General features: G+C 43.5%; 1 protein-coding gene across 1 annotated transcript in view; it reads left to right on the forward strand.

Moving 5' to 3' along the window:
- Window positions 1-1,731: 1,731 nt before the first annotated feature.
- Window positions 1,732-25,118, forward strand: part of LOC120937505 (ADP-dependent glucokinase-like) — a 52,630-nt gene continuing 29,243 nt past the window's right edge. Inside the window, exons 1-2 of the mRNA XM_040350781.1 lie at window positions 1,732-2,280; window positions 22,864-23,023. Coding sequence (XP_040206715.1) covers window positions 2,097-2,280; window positions 22,864-23,023 — 344 coding nt within the window. The 5' untranslated portion in view covers window positions 1,732-2,096. The remainder of the gene's footprint in view (window positions 2,281-22,863; window positions 23,024-25,118) is intronic.

The following is a 25,118-nucleotide window of genomic DNA, read 5'->3' on the forward strand; positions in this document are numbered from 1 at the left end:
GTCGCCACTGTGCCCATCAAACGCAACCACTGTGCCATCACATGCAGCCACTGTTTAATCAATTGTTATTGATTAAACAGTGGCTGCCTGTCCCCAGCCTCTGTCCCCCTCCTGTGTCATGTCCCCAGCGTCTGTCCCCCTCCTGTGTCATGTCCCCAGCGTCTGTCCCCCTCCTGTGTCATGTCCCCAGCGTCTGTCCCCCCCCTGTGTCATGTCCCCAGCGTCTGTCCCCCTCATTTGTCATGTCCCCAGCGTCTGTCCCCCTCCTGTGTCATGTCCCCAGCGTCTGTCCCCCTCCTGTGTCATGTCCCCAGCGTCTGTCCCCCTCCTGTGTCATGTCCCCAGCGTCTGTCCCCCTCCTGTGTCATGTCCCCAGTGTCTGTCCCCCTCATGTGTCATGTCCCCAGCCTCTGTCCCCCTCCTGTGCCATGTCCCCAGCCTCTGTCCCCCTCATGTGTCATGTCCCCAGCCTCTGTCCCCCTCCTGTGTCATGTCCCCAGCCTCTGTCCCCCTCATGTGTCATGTCCCCAGCCTCTGTCCCCCTCCTGTGTCATGTCCCCAGCCTCTGTCCCCCTCCTGTGTCATGTCCCCAGCCTCTGTCCCCCTCCTGTGCCATGTCCCCAGCCTCTGTCCCCCTCCTGTGCCATGTCCCCAGCCTCTGTCCCCCTCCTGTGTCATGTCCCCAGCCTCTGTCCCCCTCCTGTGCCATGTCCCCAGCCTCTGTCCCCCTCCTGTGTCATGTCCCCAGCCTCTGTCCCCCTCCTGTGTCATGTCCCCAGCCTCTGTCCCCCTCCTGTGTCATGTCCCCAGCCTCTGTCCCCCTCATGTGTCATGTCCCCAGCCTCTGTCCCCCTCCTGTGTCATGTCCCCAGCCTCTGTCCCCCTCCTGTGTCATGTCCCCAGCCTCTGTCCCCCTCCTGTGCCATGTCCCCAGCCTCTGTCCCCCTCCTGTGCCATGTCCCCAGCCTCTGTCCCCCTCCTGTGTCATGTCCCCAGCCTCTGTCCCCCTCCTGTGCCATGTCCCCAGCCTCTGTCCCCCTCCTGTGTCATGTCCCCAGCCTCTGTCCCCCTCCTGTGTCATGTCCCCAGCCTCTGTCCCCCTCCTGTGTCATGTCCCCAGCCTCTGTCCCCCTCCTGTGTCATGTCCCCAGCCTCTGTCCCCCTCCTGTGTCATGTCCCCAGCCTCTGTCCCCCTCCTGTGTCATGTCCCCAGCCTCTGTCCCCCAGTTTTCCAACAATGATATTTACTGCTTTTTATAAAGAAATACAATTGATTTAATGCAGTATTGAGTTTAGCCTTTTGGCCCGGCCCTCCAAAATATTTTTAGTTTCTCATGTGGCCCCATCGAAAAAATAATTGCCCACCCCTGGTTTAGTAGCATGACTTTCCCTGCTGAAGTTTTGCTGCAGCAGTAAAGCAAAGCATCATGCATGTGTACAACCCTGATCAGCTATGTGCCCTTCTTTAGGTGGGCATTAAAACCATAGCTCAACCACCTGCTTTTGTCACCCCCATCTGCTCATGTGAACGAGCTCTTTATGAATTCCATAGATAAGTGTTTAGAGATAACTTCAGTCTTGCAGGTTAGGATTCCCCTTCTTTCTACTACTCTGAGCACTGCAGACAGCAATGATATGGCACAAACAATGCTAAGCAGAGCAGACACACCCTCCTCAGTATTGCTGAGTAGCAGCTTCCGTGTGTGTGTGTCTCTAGCTCCTCCCCTGACAGAGGAAGAGGCCGGTGCTGTGTGTGTGTGTGTGTGTGTTGGATGGGAGAAGCTGGATGTGGCAGGAAGGTGACTGTTTATCTTACCTGAAGTAAACAGGCAGCAGCTCACCTCAGCTCTCACATGAATGGACACATGCTCTGCTAGCTGCTGTGTGATGACTGTGCATGTGTGTGATGTGTAGATAGTATTGCACAGATGTGCCATTGCATTCCACTCTTTACTATACATATGTGATTGCTCTGTGCCTGTGGTAGTAGCTGCTCTTCGTGTTTGTGTGGATCTTCTTTTGCTACTTTTCAGGAACAGGACTGACAACCTATGTGGTGAGCTTGGCATTTGAAGAGGACCTGTGTCTGACATTTCATGGCTGCCCCCAAGCTCCTGTGTCTCCCACTTTTATCTTTACTTGCCCTGCTTGTTGCCTACTGGTTCCGCCATGTAGAAGAGGACAACCTGCAGAACCGGTTGGATACAGTGTTATCATCTCTGCTTCAGGCTGAGCAAAAAGCTGGACTGGATGCCCACCGTCCTCCTCGTATAGCAATCGGTGAGTACGTTATCTGTGTCACCAATCTGATGTAGAACATGACAGTGGCAAAGATATTTATGAATCTGAAGGGAATGTTGTAGTATTATTCTGGACACTTCTTTAATATAATTTTATAGTCTTAAACTGATTGTAAAGGAAATTATTATTATTATAATATATATATTTTTTAACCAGTTAAGCCCCGGACCAATATGCAGCCTAAAGACCCAAGGTGTTTTTACAGTTCGGGACTGCGTCGCTTTAACAGACAATTGCGCGGTCGTGCGACGTGGCTCCCAAACAAAATTGGCGTCCTTTTTTCCCCACAAATAGAGCTTTCTTTTGGTGGTATTTGATCACATCTGCGGTTTTTAGTTTTTGCGCTATAAACAAAAATAGAGCGACAATTTTGAAAAAAATGCAATATTTTTTACTTTTTGCTGTAATAAATATCCCCCAAAAACATATATAAAAACATTTTTTTTCCTCAGTTTAGGCCGATACGTATTCTTCTACCTATTTTTAGTAAAAAAAATCGCAATAAGCGTTTATCGATTGGTTTGCGCAAAATTTATAGTGTTTACAAAATAGGGGATAGTTTTATTGCATTTTTATTATTTTTTTTTTTTTTACTACTAATGGCGGCGATCAGCATTTTTTTTCGTGACTGCGACATTATGGCGGACACTTCGGACAATTTTGACACATTTTTGGGACCATTGTCATTTTCACAGCAAAAAATGCATTTAAATTGCATTCTTTATTGTGAAAATGACAGTTGCAGTTTGGGAGTTAACCACAGGTGGCGCTGTAGGAGTTAGGGTGCACCTAGTATGTGTTTACAACTGTTTGGGGGTGTGGCTGTAGGAATGACGTCATCGATCGTGTCTTCCCTATAAAGGGAATGACGCGATCGATGCGCCGCCATAGTGAAGGACGGGGAAGCCGTGTTTACACACGGCTCTCCCCGTTCTTCAGCTCCGGGGAGCGATCGCGACGGAGCGGCTATAAACAAATAGCCGCGCCGTGGTCCCGGATCGCTCCCCGAGCGGACCCGACCTCCGCATGTAGCGGGGGGGGTCCCGATCGGACCCCCCACCCGCTAATAGGCAAGGACGTACATGTACGCCCATGTGCCTGTACGTGCCATATTGTGGACGTATATGTACATGCGGGGGTCGGGAACTGGTTAAATAAGCATGTCATACTTACCTGCTCTATGCAGTGGTTTTGCACAGAGCACCCCCGATCCTCCTCTTCTTGGGTCCCCCATCTGTGCTCTGGGCCCCTCCCTCTTGCTGAGTGCCCCCCTATATCAAGCCGCTTAATGCGGGGGCACTCGTGCGTGCTCGCTCCCCAGTCCATAAGACAGAGAGAGCACGGCTTATCCCACTGGAACGAAACCATTAATTTTTTTCCGACGGAATGTTGGTGTTGCATACACACGGTCACACAAATGTTGTCTAAAATTCCAAACGTCAAGAACGTGGTGACGTACAACAGTACAACGAGCCGAGAAAAATTAAGTTCAATGATTCCGAGCATGCGTAGGATTTTTGTGCGTCGGAATTGCATACAGACGAACCAGCTCTCAAATTTTTGTTGTCAGAAATTCCGACATAAAGCTCACATCGAACATTTGTTGTCGGAATTTCCGATCGTGTGTACGCAGCATTAATGTGGTCCAAGCTAGACCAATATAACTATGCAATAAAATCCATGTCTGGAGTTCAACTTTAAAGTGTATATAAAGCCTAAGTGCCATTCACACCTAACATGCACATTATTAAAACGCACATCTGTGTGGTGCTTAGGGTGCCATCGGGGTGGATTTGATTTAAATGAAGTCGATTAAAACATGATTTAAATCGCTTGTAAAAAGGCTTGATTTAAATCCTAATTTTTAAAGAGCAACTATCATCTCTGTCCCCGCAGCGGCTCTTCCTCTGACCCGCTGTTGACTCACCGACAGTCCCATTCACTTTAATGGGACGGCTGGCAATACGGCAGGGACACAACAAGGTGAGGGACGTGGCGGCAGCAGGTGAATGGATGCCCGCTAACAGGCGCTGCCATGATGGATCTAAAATGACAGGTGCTCTTCAAATGTAAGGACTCATTCTTGCTGGTAGTTAAAATCTTTAATATTTGCAAACAAAATTGAAGGTTTCCCATTTAAAATAATAAGCTGTCAGGTTAGTAAAACGGTGATATCGGAACTGATTCAATCATACAGTTTGTAGTGTACATAGATTTGCAAAACAATGGAATAAAGGGATATTCCTGAACTTTGTTTTATCTTATGGTTATTGTGAAATTATGTGAATGCATCAATGCAGTGCATGCTATCGCAGCTTGCAGAGCTTGGATTCATTGAATGAGTTTACCAAAAATTTTAATATTGCAGAATATACAGCCTCATGCTCCATTTTATGCGGAATAAACTAAATTATTAATATATCTTAAATAGAAAACTATCTTTAGATATATTTTTACTCCAAAAGCATTTTATTAAAATAAATTTGTTAAACAAAAAAATTGATTTGAAATCATATTAAAAAAAAAAAAAAAAAAAAAAAAAATATATATATATATATATATATATATATATATATATATATATATATATATATATATATATATATATATATATATATATATATTTTTACCATTGATTTTTATCCACCCTGGGTGCCATCTATTGTCCAGTTTTCTCCAGGTGGATAAAAAAAGATTGATGGTATCACGATGCATAAAACATGGCAGCACATTACATCATACATATTGTGCGTTGTGCTGCACTGCTTTGTGAAAATACTGTATGTACACTGAGAGGCATGGGCTGCATTAAAGTTGTTGTAAACCCCTACACAGTGTATACCACCGTCATCTTGTCTAAGGCTGGGCTCACAGCTGGAGTCCGGTGCGTCGCCATTCACTGTTTCAAGGTCTGATTTCAGGCCAGATTTTGGACTGAAACGGAGCAAAAGACACACAGGGCTTCTGTGCTCCGGAGATGTGTGAACCGGCTCTCTATGGAGCCGTATAGAGCCGACTAGCAGATCTGCATGTTCGGCTTCTTTCGGAAACAGTGACTCGGACGCGCCTACACAATACGGGGGCGGGGCCTTATCCGCCGGGGGGAGCTTTTGCTGAAAAGATGTCAATCATCTGGGCGACCTCCTCAGCTTGGAAACGCCTACTCTCGTGGGGAGAAGTCCCCGGAAGCCGGAATGAAAAGATAGATTATAAGGTATGTACAGCGTAAAAAAAAACTGTACATGTTAGAAGTCTAAAGAAGTTGTTCTGAGAAAAATGTTATTTGGGTGAACCTCCGCTTTAAAGCGGAGGTTCACCCATGGAGAACACATTTTCCCCTTAGATGGATGCTCGTTTTGTCTAGGGGAATCGGCTATTTGTTTTAAAATATGATCCGTACTTACCGTTTACGAGATGCATCCTCTCCGTCGCTTCCGGGTATGGGCTGCGGGACTGGGCGTTCCTTCTTGATTGACAGTCTTCCGAGAGGCTTCCGACGGTCGCATCCATCGCGTCACGATTTTCCGAAAGAAGCCGAACGTTCGGCTTCTTTCGGCTACGAGTGACACGATGGATGCGACCGTCGGAAGCCTCTCGGAAGACTGTCAATCAAGAAGGAACGCCCGCTCCCGAAGACCCATACCCGGAAGCCGACGGAGAATATTCATCTCGAAAACGGTAAGTACAGGTCATATTTTAAAACAAATAGCCGATTCCCCTAGAAAAAACGAGCATGAAGCTAAGAAAAAAAAAAAAAAACGAATTGGGTGAACTCCCGCTTTAAGGACCTGCTCATGTACATATACGTCATTTTTTTAAAGATGGATATCTCGGTAACGGCAGCAGCTGCTGCCACAACCGAGATATCCATCTTTTCAGTGAGTGGCCCTGTCAACGATAACCGTGGTCTCCGCGGCGGATTCACCGCGAGATCACCGTTATCGGCGGCTGATGGCCCCCCCCGCCGCTCTCCCGGGCCCTCCGCCGCTTACCGGAGCCGTCGGCAGCGGTGGAAGGCGATCGGGTCCTCTCACCTGCTCGGCTGGGATACGAGTGAGGGCAAGATGGCCCCCACCCGTCCCCATAGCAGGGCGGAAGTGACGTCAAAACGTCACTTCCACCCATGCTTCTTAAAGCAATATTTTTTTTGTTGTCATCTTCTCAAATGACACATTTTTTTTTTTTTTGCTTTTTAGTGTAAATATGAGATCTGAGGTCTTTTTGACCCCAGATCTCATATTTAAGAGGACCTGTCATGCATTTTTCTATTACAAGGGATGTTTACATCCTTGAAATAGGAATAAAAGTGATCCATTTTTTTTTTGTGTGTAAAAATGTATAAAATAAATAAGAAAACAAAATTTTTTTTTTTTTAAAGCGCCCCGACAAGCTCGCGCGCAGAAGCGAACGCATACATGAGTAGCGCCCGCATATGAAAACGGTGGTCAAACCACACAAGTGAGGTATCACCGCGATCGTTAGAGCGAGAGCAATAATTCTAGCCTTAGACCTTCTCTGTAGCTCAAATGATGCAACCTATAGAATTTTTTAAATGTCGCCTATGGAGATTTTTAAGGGTAAAAGTTTTACGCCATTCCACGAGCGAGCGCAATTTTGAAGCGTGACATGTTGGGTATCATTTTACTCGGCGTAACATATCTTTCACAATATATAAAAAAATTGGGCTAACTTTACTGTTGTCTTATTTTCTAATACAAAAAAGTGAATTTATTTCCAAAAAAAGTGCGCTTGTAAGACCGCTGCGCAAATACGGTGTGACAAAAAGTATTGCAATGACCGCCATTTTATTCCCTAGGGTGTTTGGAAAAAATATATATAATGTTTGGGGGTTTTAAGTAATTTTATAGCAAAAAATAAATGTTTTAATCTTGAAAAAGCCAAATCTAAACAGGCCAGGTTTGCAAGATAACTGAAATACATCACAGCTGATATCATTTGCTCCTCAGTGATTGCAGTATTCTAGACTGCATCTCCCCAAGGTAATACATCAAACCTGGCCTGTTAGTGGGCCCTGCAGGACAGGGTTGATGACCACTGGTGTAAAGGAAGCTATTTAGGGATTTTTTTTTTACCTTTACAACCCCTTTAAGGTCTGGAGACTGGCTAGCCACTCCATGACCTTTTTAATGTGCTTCTTCTTGAGCCACTCCTTTATTGCCTTGGCGATATGTTTTGGGTCATTGTCATGCTGGAAGAGTCATCCATGACCCATCTTCAGTGTTCTGGCTGAGCAAAGAAGTTCCCATCCAAGATTTTGCAATACATTGGCCCCTCAATGTGGCGATGTCGGCCTGTACGTTTAGCGGAGAAACAGTCCAAAGCATAATTCCACCTGCGCTGTGCTTGACTGTAGGGATGGTGTTCTTGGGGTCATAGTCAGCATTTTTCTTCCTTCAAACACAGCAAGTCGAGGTAATGCCAAAGAGCTCAGTTTTGGTCTCTTCCGACCACAGCACTTTCTCCCAATCCTTCTCTAAAACATTTCGAATTTCATTGGCAAACTTCAGATGGGCCTGTGTATGTGCCTTCTTGAAGAGGGGGACCATGCGGGCACTGCAGGATTTCAATCCATAGCGGCGTATTGTGTTACCAATGGTTTGTTTAGTGACACTGGTCCCAACTGCTTTCAGATCGTTCACAATCTCCTCCTGTGTAGTTCTGGGCTGATCCCTCACTTTTCTCATGATCTATTTGGGAATAATCGCTCTTCTCACCAAGCTTCTTGCTGATGGTCTTGTAGCCCATTCCAGCCTTGTGCAAGTCTACAATCTTGTCCCCGACACTGCCAGCCGAGGAATTTCTTCCATTCTACAGGTATATCTCAACCTCTGAAAGGTTTCCTGCCCCTGCTCTAATTACTGTCCTACTTAAAAAAAAATCAAGACCCCTTGGCAGTTTCCAAATGCTTTTGATTCCTTATCAGTGGCGTATCTAGGGTATGGCAGCCATGGCAAGTGCCATGGGCGCCATATGAAGGGGGCGCTGTTGAGTGGCTGGGCAGCAAGGCACTTACCAGGGTCTGATGGTCTCTTCTTCCCTCCTCCCGGGCATAGGCAGGATTTCCTTTTCAGCACCTTTGCTAATGGACAATGGCAGCGCTATCCCTGCTGCGGTAAGCCACAGCCCTCCCCTGTTCTCCCAGGCTCTCCCATTCCATCTGGTCGAATTGGCAGCGTACAAAGAAGGAAGAACTTCAGTTTCTCCCTCTCGTCTGTCAAAACTGAGGCCTTAAGTGATGAAGATTACATCACTTCCAGTATTGGTTCTGCATTTACCTGGCCTTGGAGAACAGAGGAGGGATCAGGGGTCTAATAAACCCCAGATTTCTCCATAAAGAAGATATGTCACTACCAGGGCTGTGGAGTCGGAGTCGAGGAGTCGGAGTCGGGGGAAATTTTGGGTACCTGGAGTCGGAGTCGGCAAACAATGCACCGACTCCGACTCCTACTAAATTTAGATTGGAATAAAAAAAAAAAAAAAAGCAAGTTTTAAATGTCCCAATTCACAAAAAGTTATAATTAATGACTTCTCTACTGTAAGAATAAAGACCAATGCATGCAGTGCCTCACGTAACCGCAAAACGAACACGTTAAGTGACCGTGAAGAAGCATGCTTTTCATGTGCTTCACTATATGGCACGCAACGCACAATTAGGAGCTGCAATACTTATACTTTCCATAGTGTTGTGTTCTGCTTTTACAGGGAACGCATGTTAGAGAACCAGTAAGTGTCCAAATAAAAAAATTCAAACAGGAGTTTTATAAAGCACTAAAAGAAGTTGAAAAGTATGATCGCTCATCAAAATGTACTGTTGAAGAAGCCATCCTTGTTTATCCAGAGATCGTTAGTGATGTGGCCAGAATAGTTACTGCAATGCCACCCACCCAAGTCAGTGTCGAAAGATTATTTTCAGCCCTAAAAATAATAAAGTCCTGGTTCACACTGGGTACGATTTGGAACGATTTGAGATGCGATTTGACATGTTAAATCGCATCTCAAATCGGCGGCAATTGTCGGCAATGGCACTGTCCTAATCAGTGCGACGCCGCATCTGCGATTTCAAAAAGTAGTTCCTGTACTACTTTTTGCGATTTCGGGCCGCGATTTACATTAAATTGCGGCCGAAATCGCGGCAAAATCGCAGCCGCGAAATCGCGGTAAAATCGCGCATTTTACCGCGATTTTGAATTCACAGCAGTGTGAACCTAGGCTCAGTCTGACTTAAGAGCTTCTATGAAAGAGAATACTGGCAGAGGCAATTCTCTTCCTTAGAACTCTACATTGAATTGATTTGCATTTGCTAAGCCTATAACTACATTTCAAGATTAATATAAACCATTTCTAGGTTTTACAGATTTTGTTTTTGGTTCATTATAGATAAGCTTTGTTTTTGTTCTAAAACAACCAAATAATGTGGTTTGTATTTTTGAACTGGTAAAAATCCTGTTCCTGATGTTTATGCCTGCTGCTACTATCCAGCCACTTGATTGTTTTCATTGTGTTTGTCTTTTGCTTAAACTGTGCAATACAGTAGACTGTTGGCTTCCCAGCCAGTAGTCCTGTGGTAGGTTGCGTTTCTTTCCCTCAAGGAATGTATAAAATACATTCGCATATTAATACAGAGGAGTCGGAGTCGGAAGTACATAAAACTGAGGAGTCGGAACATTTATCTACCGACTCCACAGCCCTGGTCACTACCCAAGGTATCACAACGGATGATAAATATCACTAGTTTTGTTAGCTGTTTTTTTTGTTAAGGTTATCTGAAAGATGGGTTTCAAATATTTCGACAGGGGCGCAGTTTCAGTGCTTGCCATAGGCGCTATTTTCACTAGATACACCTCTGTTCCTTATACACAAGACCATATATGTTCCAACAGTTCTGGAAGGTAAAATTGAATTGACTGACGTGGGTAAGCTCAGCCAAAGAGACAAATATTCGCAAGCCATGTAAATATTTGTTGTAACATACAGTTTGTCAGAGCCGGTTCACACTGGGATGACTCGTCAGGCGGCTCAGCTGCCTAACAAGTCGCGTCCCATTCTATGCAATAGAACCTTCTAATAGGAGCGACGCAAGTTGCTCCGACTTAGAAAAAGGTTCTTGTACGACTTCGGGGGCGGCTCGGGGCGATTTGCATTGACTTCTATACAGAAGTCATTTTGCTAATTGCCTCTGAAGTCGTCTTCAGGACGACTTGCAGAGTTGCCCCCGAAGTCGTGCTGCCGCAGTGTGAACCGGCTCTCAGTATGTTCATTTGTTCTTAAACAATTATAAGCACTTGCTAATAACAGAAATGTTTATTATGATTTACGGAGACTTTTCACGACGTTGGGAAAACTGCATGTTCAGCACATCCAAATGTCTGCTGAGTTAAATTGCTGCAGATCCTGGTAGTGAACACATTTCTCAGACAGTAAACTCACTCTTTGAAAGATCTAACCATGTGTAATCCAGTCTACACATAATTACTTCTGCCAAATTACAACCAAATAATAATGATTCAAGGTCACTGAACATGCTGTGTACATGTGCTATATAGCTATAAGCCCCGATTCACACTATTGCGATGCGAGAACCCGCGTGTTTTCATTGCGGGTTCCCACATCGCATCTCCCTAGCAAGCAGTTCGCATTGCTGTCTGCGAACCGCTGCGGGTGTACACAGTTAACGCCCCCAGATCGGTTCGGAGATCGCAGGGTGAACTGTGAATTCCGATAGGAATCGAATTGCATGGGTGTGCGATCCAATTCCAGTAGGGGGGGGGGGGGTCCTGCACCATTTTCATGCAAATCCAGTGCGAACAGCCACCCAAAAACACAAAAAGCCATAGACTAAATATGGGTACACGCAGATCTAAATTTGGCGGGTTCAGCGAATTGCGATCGGTGTAACCGCCCCGAATCGACAGAAGCATTTGGCTTCTTTCGTATAGGGCTGCTGGAAAACATTGTTCAATCAGCAGTGTGCAGCTAATCGACTGCAGCACTGATTAGTGATTTCTAGCAGAGGCGAGGCCCCCACGGTCAAAGTACAATTCCAGAAATGCTTGTGCGGATGTAGGAATCTGAGTTTTTTTTTATTCAGTCCACAGGTTGAATAAAAAAAAGAAATATGCGTATAATACATTTTTTTCTAACAGATTCCTCCATCGATGCTATATAGTGCAGGTGTACAAATCTCCCACTGCAGCTATTGTATTTTGACAGCTGGCACCAACATCTGTCAAAGTACCCGTACAGCACCTGCATGTGATTGGATGCTGGCACTTCTCTGCCTGGCTCCTTTTTAATTTTTCTAAAGAGGGACATCAGCTTAACTAACTTCAACTAGAGTAATACCACCCACTGTGCAATTACCTGCTAGTTAAAGTGCCTCTACGTATGTATGTAAAAATATCGAATAATTCATACACATCTCCAGATATTGGTTTTATGTGAATTGCCCTTGAAACTAGGACAATCGGACTCATTAGTCATTATATGGTTTAAATGAAACCAATGGGCCGGATTCAGATACCTGAGCGTATCTATCCGGACGGCGTAACATATCTTAGATACGTTACACCGCTGTAACTTTGGGCGCAAGTTTGGTATTCAGAAAGAACTTGCGCCCTAAGTTACGGCGGCGTAACATATGTGGGCCGGCATAAGCCCGCCTAATTCAAATGGGGATGTTGGGGGCGTGTTTTATTCAAATTTGCTTTGACCCCGCGTATTTTACGTATTTTTTTTAACGCGCATGCGCCGTTCGGGAAAAAATCCCAGTGCGCATGCTCTAAAATCCGCCGCAAAACGTCATTGCTTTCGACGTGAACGTAAATTACGTCCAGCCCTATTCGCGAACGACTTACGCAAACGACGTAAAATTTCAAAACTCGGCGTGGGAACGACTGCCATACTTAACATTAGCTACGCCTCATATAGAAGGGGTAACTATACGCCGAAAAAAGCCGAACGTAAACAACGTAAAAAAATGCGCAGCGGGACGTACATTTCTGAATCGCCGTATCTACCTAATTAGCATATTCCTTGCGCCACCTAGCGGCCAGCCTGAAATTGCAGCCTAAGATACGACGGGGTAAGACACTTACACCTGTCGGATCTTAGGGATATCTATGCGTAACTGATTCTCTGAATCAGGCGCATAGATACGACCGACCCCACTCAGAGATACGACGGCGTATCAGGAGATACGCCGTCGTATCTCTTTTCTGAATCCGGGCCAATATGTTTTCTCTTAAGTTTGGCTGGTGTTTAAACCTCTGGTAGGTTTTGTTTTTTTCTGTGTGGATTTACCTTTACGAACAGAAAATTAGCAAAAGTCCAAAGTGTTACAGTTGTGTGGGGAAATAAGACAATAAAAAATAAATAGGTAAGTAAAAATAAAAATGAGAGGAAATAAGACATGGTCGTGAGGGAACAGGGCCAACTGCTTGTGTGAGTTTTTTTTTCTTCTGTGGAGATAAGCAATGGAGGTGTGTGTGTGTGTGTGTGTGTGTGTGTGTGTGTGTGTGTGTGTGTGTGTGTGTGTGTGTGTGTGTGTGTGTGTGTGTGTGTGTGTGTGTGGGTATTCAAAGGTCAGGGCTGTGGGGGTTACAATGTGCGCTGTGGACGGGGATTTGCTTAGCTGGGGGTGTGGAGGTGAACTGTGGAAGGGGATAATTGTTCGGAGGTTAGCTGTGGATGGTGAGGTACAAAGGTGAGCTTTGGACAGGGGTAACTTTTAGACAAGGGAGCAGAGATGAACTGTGGAAGGTAGGTGCAGCGGCAAGCTTTGGTTGGTGGGGTGCAGAGACAAGCTTTGGAAAGATAATCCGCCGATCTTCCGAGTGCAAGACTGGTTCTGGTCTCTCCTGTTCCCTAGCGGTCTTGTGTATGGACTGTTCCTGATGTCATCACGCCCATAGACCGGCTCTGGACGTGAGGACGGCAGGAACAGTCTGCCACTGGATGCGGGGGGCTCAGTTTTCCAGTGGAAGGATTGGGTAAGTATAGCTTTTCCTTGCACCCCAGGATAAAATGAATGGTTAACCCATTCAGTGCAGGCACAGCCCCACTTCTTGGGAAAATAAAAGATTTGCCTGGAATTCTTCTTTAACATTGCCCTTTTAAGACCATCTTGCTGCAAGTCAAATTTTGATGTGCACAAAAAGCCATCCCCTGCGGGGGATGGGGGCGGGGTGGATGAGTTCCTGCACTTACTTTGGGACAAAAAACCTGTTATGAGATGACAACTGTCTAAACTGTTTACCAATTGTGCTACTGTGTTGCCACCTTACGATACTACACAGCCCTGATGGAAGTTGCTGGTTTCTGTACTGAAACACATTGACATGGTACAGGTATGGCCCATCATTGTCAGTATTATAAAGTCGGTACTGAGTAATGTTGTAGATCTTGTGCTGCAGCAAGTGCATGTAGACAATAGAAAGATGAAGATTAGCAGCACTAATATGGCGGGTGAAAACAGCATAAACATTGTTTATGTTTTGGCAAACAAAAATAAATTCTAATTGGAATTTAGTTCGACTTTAAGCAGGGATTTGTAATGGGTACAAAGACTATGTTTAGCCTTCAGGGCCGGGCAACCAGTTGCCGCTAGTTTGTCATGTGGGGAAGAAAAGTATTCTAATCTTGAAATACTTGCAAAATGTTATCTTGCATGGAATTCAGATAAGGATACAAATAATGTGTGATGTGTGTGGCCTCATGTTCCAGTTGCAGTCTTGCTGCATCTGCCATAATGTACAGATCTAAGTATTTGCACATAGGCAATGCTGAAAACTTTTTTTTGCTGCTGCTATTCATGAAGTAGGTACCATCAGCACTTCCGATACATGGCTGTCATATTCACTGTCCAGTCCTGCAAATTACGCTAGGAGATCCTGCAGTGCAATCTATTGGGCTCAGATTTCAGTTTGACAGCTTAGTTCTGGTATATCTTGACAGCAGATTCAATAATACAGAGTTGTACATGGCTGTCGGGGCATGACCAAGCAAGCTCACCACTGACCACCTGCCTGATGGGATATTTCTCTGTAAAATAATGCATACTCCTGACCCCTGCACTCTGTAAGCAGTGTTTTCTGTTAAATATTTCTGTTCTTTTCCAACTGTTGCTGGATAGTATGGAAACAACTGCAGAGTGTGTGTGCAATGTAATCTGACAGTAGACTCTGGTTCCAATTTACCTTGCCCTCTTGATCATCTTGAGAGATGACCTCCTAGAATTCAGAGGGATCTACTGTGCAGGCGCCACTGGGACACTGAAGACTTTCAGTGCAACATACAAACCCGGGGGGTCATGGCCTAAGTAAGCATCTGGTGACGGAGAGGGTGGAATAGATTAAAGCTTTTGTTAACCCCAAAAAAATGGACCCTGCTCCTTTTAAAGTATGTTATAACACATCAAAAACCTGGCTGATCCTGCCAGTTTCTGACCACGATGTATCATGGCTGCTGAGACCTGACGTGGTCAGTTTATGTGCCTCTGTCATCAACAGCCTGCTATCTGCTCTCCCCTCTGCTCCTGTGTCCCCTCCCATCTCTGTCTGTGTGTGAAAACTGTGATGTGGGGGGCTGAGGATGTGGGCTGAGGACATCAAAGTGGGGGGGGGGGGGCTGGGGACATTAAAGTGTGGGGAGCCAAGGACTGGAAAGTGGGGGCTGAGGACTGTAATGTGGGGAAAATGATGACTGTAATGTGGAGGGAGCTGAGACCATTAAAGTGGGGAGGGGGGGCTGATGACTCTAAATAGGGGGCAAAGGCAACACTGTATCCAACAAGGCCCAGGCCTAGGGCAGCACTTTGCAGGGGGCAGCACGGAAAGTGTCCCTGCTGGCTTGTGCTACACTGTTGGTGTAACACAAGCTGTTTCTAATTTTTGACTGTCCTATCATCCTGGACCACAAACCTTCCTCACTGTGCTATATGTTTTCTACTGTACCATTGGCATGGTTATATCCATATTTAAATTGGGGGGTGCACGAGTTTAGTCAGACCTAGGGAAGCACAAAACCTAAATACACCACTGGGTAAAGGACAGTACTGTTTATGGGGGTTGCTGTTAAGGAAGTGTGAGAACTTTACTGTGAAAGGGTTGGAGGGGTGTGATGTAAAGGGGGCCCTGAGGACACTCATCAAGAGGGGATCTTGATGTGAAGAAAAAAGGGACTCTGATGTGCAGTGGGGACTAAGGACGCTGATGTAAGAATTGGGTTCAGATCTGTGCATGTGCATGTGCATTAGGTGGATATGTCATGGGTAGGTGAGCAAGAAACGCAAACAAATAAGTTCTTGACCCTTTTTTTTTTTTTTTAATCATGGCGCGCCAAGCCGCATGGAGCTGCAGCAACAAGCAGTTTGGCACATGCAAAAATACACTACGGGTTCCAATATATTTGGACCTCTACTGGAAGAAAACTTTACTGACCGGACCTCAGTAAATTTTAATTCAATACCGCTGCACTCGATCAACACTCAATCCTGCCACAAAAAATGGAAAGATTGCCATTTTATGTCTATGATTACTATACTGAAATAATGCCATCAAATCAGTTTCTGAAACGTGCAGAGCTCGTTTGAAAGTAATTTGTGGTGAAAATGAGGTTGTACAAGGTCACTCACTTCTATGTAAACAATGGATAACAAATAGATTTGTGTAACTGGAAGAACCAGTTAGGGGGTTATTGTAGCTTAAAAGATTTGCAAGCCGTTGACAACTAAAATATCCTAATGCAATTTGAAGCTGTACCTTAAAAACTCTCGCTGGAATTGTAGACATCCAGATAGAAACTGAAGTATATGTCAACCCTCCCCTTGAAAAAAAAACAAACTTAAAAATAGAAATAAAAGGCAAAATATTTGGGTATACTTAAAAAAATAAAAATAAATTACAAATACCCTTTTTACAATTTTTTTTCTTTTTTTTTGATCACATAACCTCTGTTTTCATCTGCATAAGGATCTCAAAACACTAGCGGAGAAGAAACAGCAGCACACTGGTCTTCCCAGTGAATGGCAGTGCAGGGGGTGAGTGCCTGCACCAGTCTGATCATTGGAGGAGAGCAGGCTGAGTTCCCAGCACAGCCAGAAAACCGACCGTGCTGTGCTCTCATGCCTACTGTAGTCAGTTTTTACTAGGAAAGCAGAGGGAGTGGCAGAAACACCAGGGACTTCACACAAAGGAACCAATACAAGGAGAACGGGATACTTTTTTATACAAGTAAATTGTACAGCAGGCACATATCAGGAATATGAAATTCTGGGTTGACATAGTCTTTATGTAACAAAAGAACATTACCCTGTGTAACGGAACGTTTCACACACCGTTTGATTGCTTCCGTCATATACCGCTTCCTATCAGTCTGGATATAGATATCAGATATTCCAGCTGCTCACAAGCACACAACGAGACAAGACTTGTTTGTGTGCTGAACATGGAGTCTTTAATAGAACCAAGAATGCAACCTTATATACAGTTTAAAGAGGAGGTAACCAGAACATAAATTAACATGAGCTAATTAACTTATCATTTACCCAGACTAGGCGACTTGGATATAACCTTTCAGAGTAGATGTCATGTCTCCGCTTACCTGCTATACAATACACATTATCATAAGTGTAAACACAGGACATCTTCACACAATAGCAGGGTCAATTAGCACAGAGAACAGACAGATGGCTGGAGGTGATGGCATTAGCATCTAACAGTATGTGTCCCAACAGTATGAATGAGTCACTCTTACAATTAACCCGTTGAGTTCAGAATCAACAAACAGTAAATAGTTCTTTACAGATATCTTGGAATATATATTGTGGATAATAATTACATAATAATCCCATCTCTGGTAGTCCAAGATATCATTCCTCAGTCATCCTATGCCCCTAGTGGACATAGGATGATTTTAGACATAAGAGGGTCCAAGTCTGTCACACCCTGTGTACCAAGTATCATTTTAAATCTGGAATTGTGCCAAATAAATGTGTATCAATAGACAGGATTCAAACACCTCCCCAGGGATAATGAAATGGCACCCTTTTCCTTACATACAGCACATATGAATGCAGGCTTTAGCCAATGGTCTCTTACTTTGCATGTACTGTATACTCATCCTTTTCTTTCTTTAACACAACGGTGCTAAATAATATGTATGCACTACGATTGGATCCCCCCATTAATCAGATCAGAATACTTTAATAATTTAATTAATTTTTATTATTTATTTAATACTTTAAATCGTCAAATGACAGAGGGGCAGTATGGCTCTCGTTCTGGGTGGCTGGCGGGTACGCCGCGCAGCGTTATCACTGCTCTCTGAAACAATGTGATCGGCTGTCCAATCACAGCCAGTTACATGTAAATGCAGGAAGTGCCACTAATGGGCTCTTATCGCCTCACACTGACAGACTGTGTGGCGAGGACAGCCTATCAACGGCATCTTCTCGCAGGGGACATCAGAACAGGTAATCGGGGCACTGATGATAAGTGCAGCCTATCTGTGCCCATAAGTGCACATCGGTGAAGGAGAAAAAATACTTATTTACAAAATTTACTGACAGAAACTAAGAAACTTTTTTTTTTTTTTTTTTTTTTTTAAACAGCGGTGATCAAATACCACAAAAAGAAAGCTCTATTTGTGGGTACAAAAAGATAAAAAAAGTTATTTGTGTACAGTGTTGCATGACCAACAGTTGTCATTCAAAGAGTGACAGCACTGAAAGCTGCAAAATGGCCTGGGCAGGATGGGGGTGAAAGTTCCCTGTATTGAGATGGTTAATGTCTACACTGACTACCATGCTACACTTAGAAGGCTGGAGTGTAAGTTGGTTTAGCTCTCCACAAACACTAAGTGAAGTATTATATCCAGAAAAAAAGGCACTTCAATTGAACTCTTTTAAAAAAAAAAAAAAAAAAATAATTGTCTCTACTACCAAAATACTATTTCCCCTCCTTTTGTATTTAATTTACACTGTGTCATATGCATGAGGCAGTGTAGACTCAACACCTGTACGATGCAGAAGAGTGGAGCCTATTGTTGGGATAATGCAGCTCAATCACACATGTGCAGATATTGCATTATCACTGTCCACTTAATGGCCAAAAGAAGACATCGGAGGGGATGGCAGCAATGGAGAATGCAAAGCTGTCATTGCTGGCTCACAAACAACTCGGAAGCAACTTTCATAATGTGCCAGTATACTGTGACATTTTAAAGCAGAACTTTATCCACAAAACTATCTTTCCTTAGCCTTTTTCTACTTGGAGCAAAGTAGTGTGTATGATGACAAAAGCATTTGCACGGTTTATTGCATGGTTTATTCTCTGCATTAGCAATATGCCGGAATGAAGGTTTCACAATGTGATTATGGCATCAGCAGTAGTATTGCTACAACAAGTATGAAACTATGTATTCAAATTCAAGTATGCGATGGCAGTGGCACAAATTACATGTATTCAAAGCTAACACCAGCATCTGGCAGCAGAAAGGTTAAAGTGATTCTCTAAAAATAAAAAACATGTTGTACTTCCCTTCTCTGTATAATGGATTTGCACAGAGCAGCCCGGATCCTCCTCTTCTCTGGTCCCTCTTCGGCTCTCCTGGCCCCTCTCCTGTCGCGTGCCCCCCACAGCAAGCAGCTTGCTATGGGGGCACCTGAGCCGAGTCATAGCTCCTTGTGTTCATTCAGACACTGAGCCCCTCCCCATCTCTCTCCTGATTGGCTCCCGCTGCTGTCAAAGTCAGTTAGCCAATGTCGCCGCTGCTGTGTCTCAGCCAACCAGGAGGAGAGTTGTGAACAGCGCTGGAAAGAGATGGGGCTCAGGAGGTATAGAATAGAATGCATTAAGATAAAACTTCTTCTGACCTTACAGCCCCTTTAACTCGGTGTTAATTTTTTTGACGAAAATGATTTGCTCAATGCTTTCATGCAGCCGACAAAAACTATGATAAAAACTAAATGAAAATAAAATTAGAATGAAGTCAATTGACAAAAACTATGACGAATATTGATTCCCATTTCAATTTAGTCGACTAAAATCTCCAGTACATTTTAGTCTACTAAAATCTAATGGGTTTAGTTAAATTGTAATGCATTTCACTAGAGTTTCCAAACTCATTACCGTATATTCTCCTGATATAAAAATCAAATAAAATGTTATTTATGGTAATAAGGTTTAAACATGCACTACAGACACAGATCTAGCCATTGTGATATATAACCTTTTTGTCAAAAAGCAACATTTTGGTATGTTTATAAAATTGGTTTTATTTATAAACAGAAGTGCAACTTTAACCACTTCAGCCCTGGAAGGATTTGCCCCCTTCCTGATCAGGCCATTTTTTGCACTGAGCCGCTTTAACTGACAATTGCACAGTGATGCTGTACCCAAAAAAAAATAACGTCCTGTTTTCAATCCACCTAGCCACAAGGAATGGTAACGTGTTACCATGCCTTGTGATGTGTTACCTTAGTGCATTGAGGTGGCACCGCAATGTTATAACATGTGCCTGGTGGGTTGTGATATCATGCGCTTTACTGCAAAACACTGGAACAGATAGTTGTAAGTGTGCCCTATGTTCTGCCAGTGATTCAGGCTGTTTTGTGAATCAATGTATGAATTGTGATATCACTGGAACTTGTGATCATAAGTCCATGATTGCAGCAGTGTGTAATTGTGTCCATCCAGTCAATGATCCAGGAACGAAAAAACTATTTGATTATTTGTAAAAAAATATGTAAATACTTTGGGTTCTATTATAGAAATATTTATATTTTTTCAGGATGAAATGATTCTAAAAATAAGGAACCAATAAAGACATCTGAATGTAAAATTTTGTAAATTCAGGCATTTCATGTTTCTCATAATCGCAAAATAAAATGCTAACTTGAGGAAATTTGGAGCAGTCACTATATCAATTTGTCACAAAAAAGAAAATGCGTCCCATGCACTAACCTGATTATGAAAAGTAGCAACAACACTGAGAAGACACACCCCCAAGGCTTGAAGGGGTTTTGCCGTAGCCAAAAAGCCAACTGAATATATACAGTTGTGTTCAAAATTATTCAACCCCCCAATGCTGTAAAGGGTTTTAGGGAATTTAGTGTACATTTGTAATTGTATTCAGAATGAAATCCTACAAGGACTTCTTAAAGAACCATATGCAACTAAAATGACATCAATTGGTTTTGTAATACAGTAGTAAATGTTTATTTTGTGAATTCTTCATTTACACAATTATTCAACCCCTTAAAGACTACCACTCTGAAGAACAGAGGTTCATTGAAGTGTTTTCAATCAGGTATTGAAAACACCTGTGGATGTCAGGGAGCAGCAATAAAGCCTAATAAGCACCAATCAGGCAGCTTTAAAATGACTGTGATACTCAGCTCCTTCTAGACATTTACTGGTGTGGTTACAAACATGGTGAAGTCAAGAGAATGGTTCAGGAAGACAAGAGAAGAGGTGATTACTCTTCACAGGAAGGGCAATGGCTATAAGAAGATTGCAAAGATGTTAAACATACCAAGAGACACCATAGGAAGCATCATTCGCAAATTCAAGCCAAAGGGCACTGTTGAAACGCTACCTGGTCGTGGCAGAAAGAAGATGCTGACTTCGACTGCTGAGCGCTACCTGAAGCGTAGAGTGGAGAAAAGTCCCCTTGTGACTGCTAAGGAACTGACAAAAGATTTGTCAGATGTGGGTACTGAAGTTTCTGCTCAGACAATATGGCGCACACTGCGTAATGAAGGCCTACATGCCAGAACTCCCAGGCGCACCCCCTTGCTGTCTCCAAAGAATAAGAAGAGTCGACTGCAGTATGCAAAAATCATGTGGACAAACCACAGAAGTTTTGGGATTGTGTTCTGTGGACTGATGAAACAAAATTAGAAGTGTTTGGGCCCATGGATCAACGCTATGTTTGGAGGAGGAAGAACAAGGCCTATGATGAAAAGAACACCTTGTCTACTGTGAAGCATGGCGGGGGGTCAATCATGCTTTGGGGCTGTTTTGCTTCTGCAGGTACAGGGAAGCTTCAGCGTCTGCAAGGTACCATGAATTCTCTTCAGTACCAGGAGATAGTGGATAACAATGTGATGCAGTCCGTCACAAACCTGAGGCTTGGGAGACGTTGGACCTTTCAACAGGACAATGATCCCAAGCATACCTCCAAGTCCACTAGAGCATGGTTGCAGATTAAAGGCTGGAACATTTTGGAGTGGCCATCGCAGTCACCAGACTTAAATCCGATTGAGAACCTCTGGTGGGAATTAAAGAAAGCAGTTGCAGTGCGCAAGCCTAAGAATGTGACTGAGCTGGAGGCTTTTGCCCATGACGAATGGGCCAAGATACCCGTAGATCGCTGCAAGACACTTGTGTCAAGCTATGCTTCAAGTTTAAAAGCTGTTATAACTGTAAAAGGATGTTGTACTAAGTACTAAGATTAAATGTCAATTGGGGGTTGAATAAAACTGATAATGATGTGAGCACAGAAAAGACATTTGTGGTTATTTCATTATAAATGTTATGTTATATTTGTCTGACCTACACGTGCCTCTTTGATTTAATTGTAAGCAGGATGACAGGATGATCAAAATCAGTGTCAAACTGGGCAAAACAATCAATTTCAGTGGGGGTTGAATAATTTTGAATACAACTGTACAAAGATACCCAGGTAGCAACCCTAAAAAATAAGGCTACCTCTGGGTAAGAAGCTGCTATGGGCAAAACAAGGGCTATACTCAAATGTGCAAAAATATGAATATTTAATAATAATTTATAGTTTACTACAAAACATGGTAAAAACCGATCAACTATAGATACAAATTGAAAATGTGGCAGAGCTAGTTGGTAGAACAGAATGCTCCCGCGATAGCGGTTTTGCAAGTATCAGACATACAAACAAAAGACAATGACAAACATGCAACAATAAGACCCAGACAGTCCGGGTCTTATTGTTGCATGTTTGTCATTGTCTTTTGTTTGTATGTCTGATACTTGCAAAACCGCTATCGCGGGAGCATTCTGTTCTACCAACTAGCTCTGCCACATTTTCAATTTGTATCTATAGTTGATCGTTTTTTACCATGTTTTGTAGTAAACTATAGTAAACTAAGTAAACGATAAATTATTATTAAATATTCATATTTTTGCACATTTGAGTATAGTCCTTGTTTTGCCCATAGTAGCTTCTTACTCAGAGGTAGCCTTATTTTTTAGGGTTGCTACCTGGGTATCTTTGTATATATTCACTATATCAATTTTGTCATGGTGGGAAATTTTTATATAAAACTAAAGGGACAGTAAGCTCCAAAGAGCATTATTTAGGATCAATCAGGAGCACCTTTTTTTTTATCTTCTGCTACTTGTAAATAGATGTGGCTTTTCTCAAATATAATATGACTCCTGGTCATAATTTTGTAATTTTGTTAACAAATATAAGAAAGCCTAAAATATTAATTGAATAAATCGAATTGGTGAATTGTGTCAGTACAAATGCTTTTATAACCTGTAGGTTTGTATTCCCACACAGGTTTTGGTGGCTGCCTGGATATCATTGTAGATGGCGTAGCCCTGATGAAGGAAACCGCCATAGGACCTAGTTATAACCCGGTTCACCATAACTTCATTGAGACAGAGACACAGCTGGCTGAGAGTTTTGCCTATTTCTTTCCTCCCGGTGCAGCTTCAGAGTAAGTGTTTCATTTAAAAAACAGAAATAAGCTTCACTTTAACTATGCAAAGCCATCCTTTAAGCGGAGGTCCACAGAAAAATGGAACCTCCGCTTTTCTGAACCCTCCCCCTGTTTGGTGTCACATTTGTCTTCAGGGGAAACACACAGGTCCCAGAAGACGGCAGGGACCAGTGAGGATGTGCAGCGCGACTTGCGCATGCGCAGTAGGGAACCGGGAAGTGAAACCGCAGCGCTTCACTTCCTGATTCCCTCACCAAGGATGGCAGCGGGGGCAACCGAGAGCCAATCGATTTATTAAGTCAGCAGCTGCAGTATTTGTAGCTGCTGGCTTTTAATAATAATAATAAAAAAATTATATATATATATATATATATATATATATATATATATATATATATATATATATATATATATATATATATATATATAAAAACATTTTTTAGGTGGATTTCCACTTTAACATTTTGTGAATGCACTGCTGACAGCTCTGATAAAAGTAGATGTATTGGTTTGCAAATAGGTTTAGTCTAGGTTCACATCTGTGCAGGTAGTACGGTTTGTGTTTGACCTATGACAGGAGCCCCTTTATTTGGAAAGGGCTGCTGTACCTGCAAATTTTTGCAGTAGGGCAGTCCCTGATCCTTTTTTAACGCGGCTGCGTGGAACGCCATGGTGCTTTGGCACCATGTGGTTTTACGAGCCACAGTTCCTGATGCATTAAAGTGCGAGTAGGAAATAATGGCACCCCCTCACATCTGCAAAAAAGCAGTGCATTGTGGGTGCAGGAATGCATGCGGATCTGCATGTAAATTGCAACAGTGTGAACCTGGCCTTAGCAATAGTAATTTAGACCAGTTGTAAATTGTAATTCCACATACAAGGACTTTTGAGGTGTCAGTCATTAGTCTTAATACAATGATACAAAATCTTACAGGCATTTATTAAATAAATATTACTTTAAACAATCCAAAATGTTTACAATTTCTTTCATGTTTAAACAAACATTGTGCCAAATGACCTTCTTTATATGGTTAAGCCGGTGCAGTGCCATGAAATGCGATTTGCCATGAAATGTGATGGTCCGCCTCCATCACATCCCATTGGCTCACTCATGTCATGTGACATATAGACACGTCATCAGTCTCAGCGAGTCTATGCTATTAGCGTAGACCTGCCCGAGCGTCCGACGCTGGGTTCATAGACTCACAGGTTTACTTGCAATGGCAAGCTTACTCGCGCACCCAGGGAGGTCAACCCCCGTGCAGCTCTTCAAAGGGCTAAGAGAGAGGAGAGGGGGGCAGGCAGATGGCTGGGAATGGTGTGTGTGTGTGTGTGCTGCTGGCCACACAGCCTGAGAGCAGGAGGAGGGGAGAGGCAGCCTATAGATGTGTGTGTGAGATCATTGTTTCTATACATTGTTACACCAGCAATGCACTCACTGCAACACAGGCTGCTCCTCACAGAGCTGTGCATATCACATTGGCTTCTCCTTCCTAACAGTATATTTAATATGTTACACCACAAGCCCAACACTACTGCACTGCCTGCTCCCAGTTACAGGCTGTGCATGATGTATATACCTCGACACACAGCCTGAGGGGCTTTCTCCTGCCTCATATTATGCATTATGTTACACCCAGCACTGCACTTATGTATTGCACTTGTCTCACCTCACACACACAACAGCGTAGACTCGCTAAGACTGATGACGTGTCTATATGTCACATGACATGAGTGAGCCAATGGGATGTGATGGAGGCGGACCATCACATTTCATGGCAAATCGCATTTCATGGCAATGCACCGGCCACACAGACTATTGGGCTTGCTATAGGGTCACTCGGCTGGGTAAGGAGCTCGGGGCACTGGCAGAGGATCTGAGAAGAGGAGAATCAAGGCTGCTCTGTGCAAAACCATTGCACTAAGCAAGTAATTATGTAGTTAAAAAAGGGGGGGGTTTCCAATCCTTTTAAAGTGCTAGTAAAGTCTGTGTATAAAGATAAACTCTGGTTGCCCTGCGGGGTAATATCATAATGTGCTAGTAGTATGCATCACCTACCAGCACATTATGGAAGACTTGCCTTAAAACGTA

Source organism: Rana temporaria, chromosome 4, assembly GCF_905171775.1.
Source record: "Rana temporaria chromosome 4, aRanTem1.1, whole genome shotgun sequence".
Classification (NCBI taxonomy): Eukaryota; Metazoa; Chordata; class Amphibia; order Anura; family Ranidae; genus Rana; species Rana temporaria.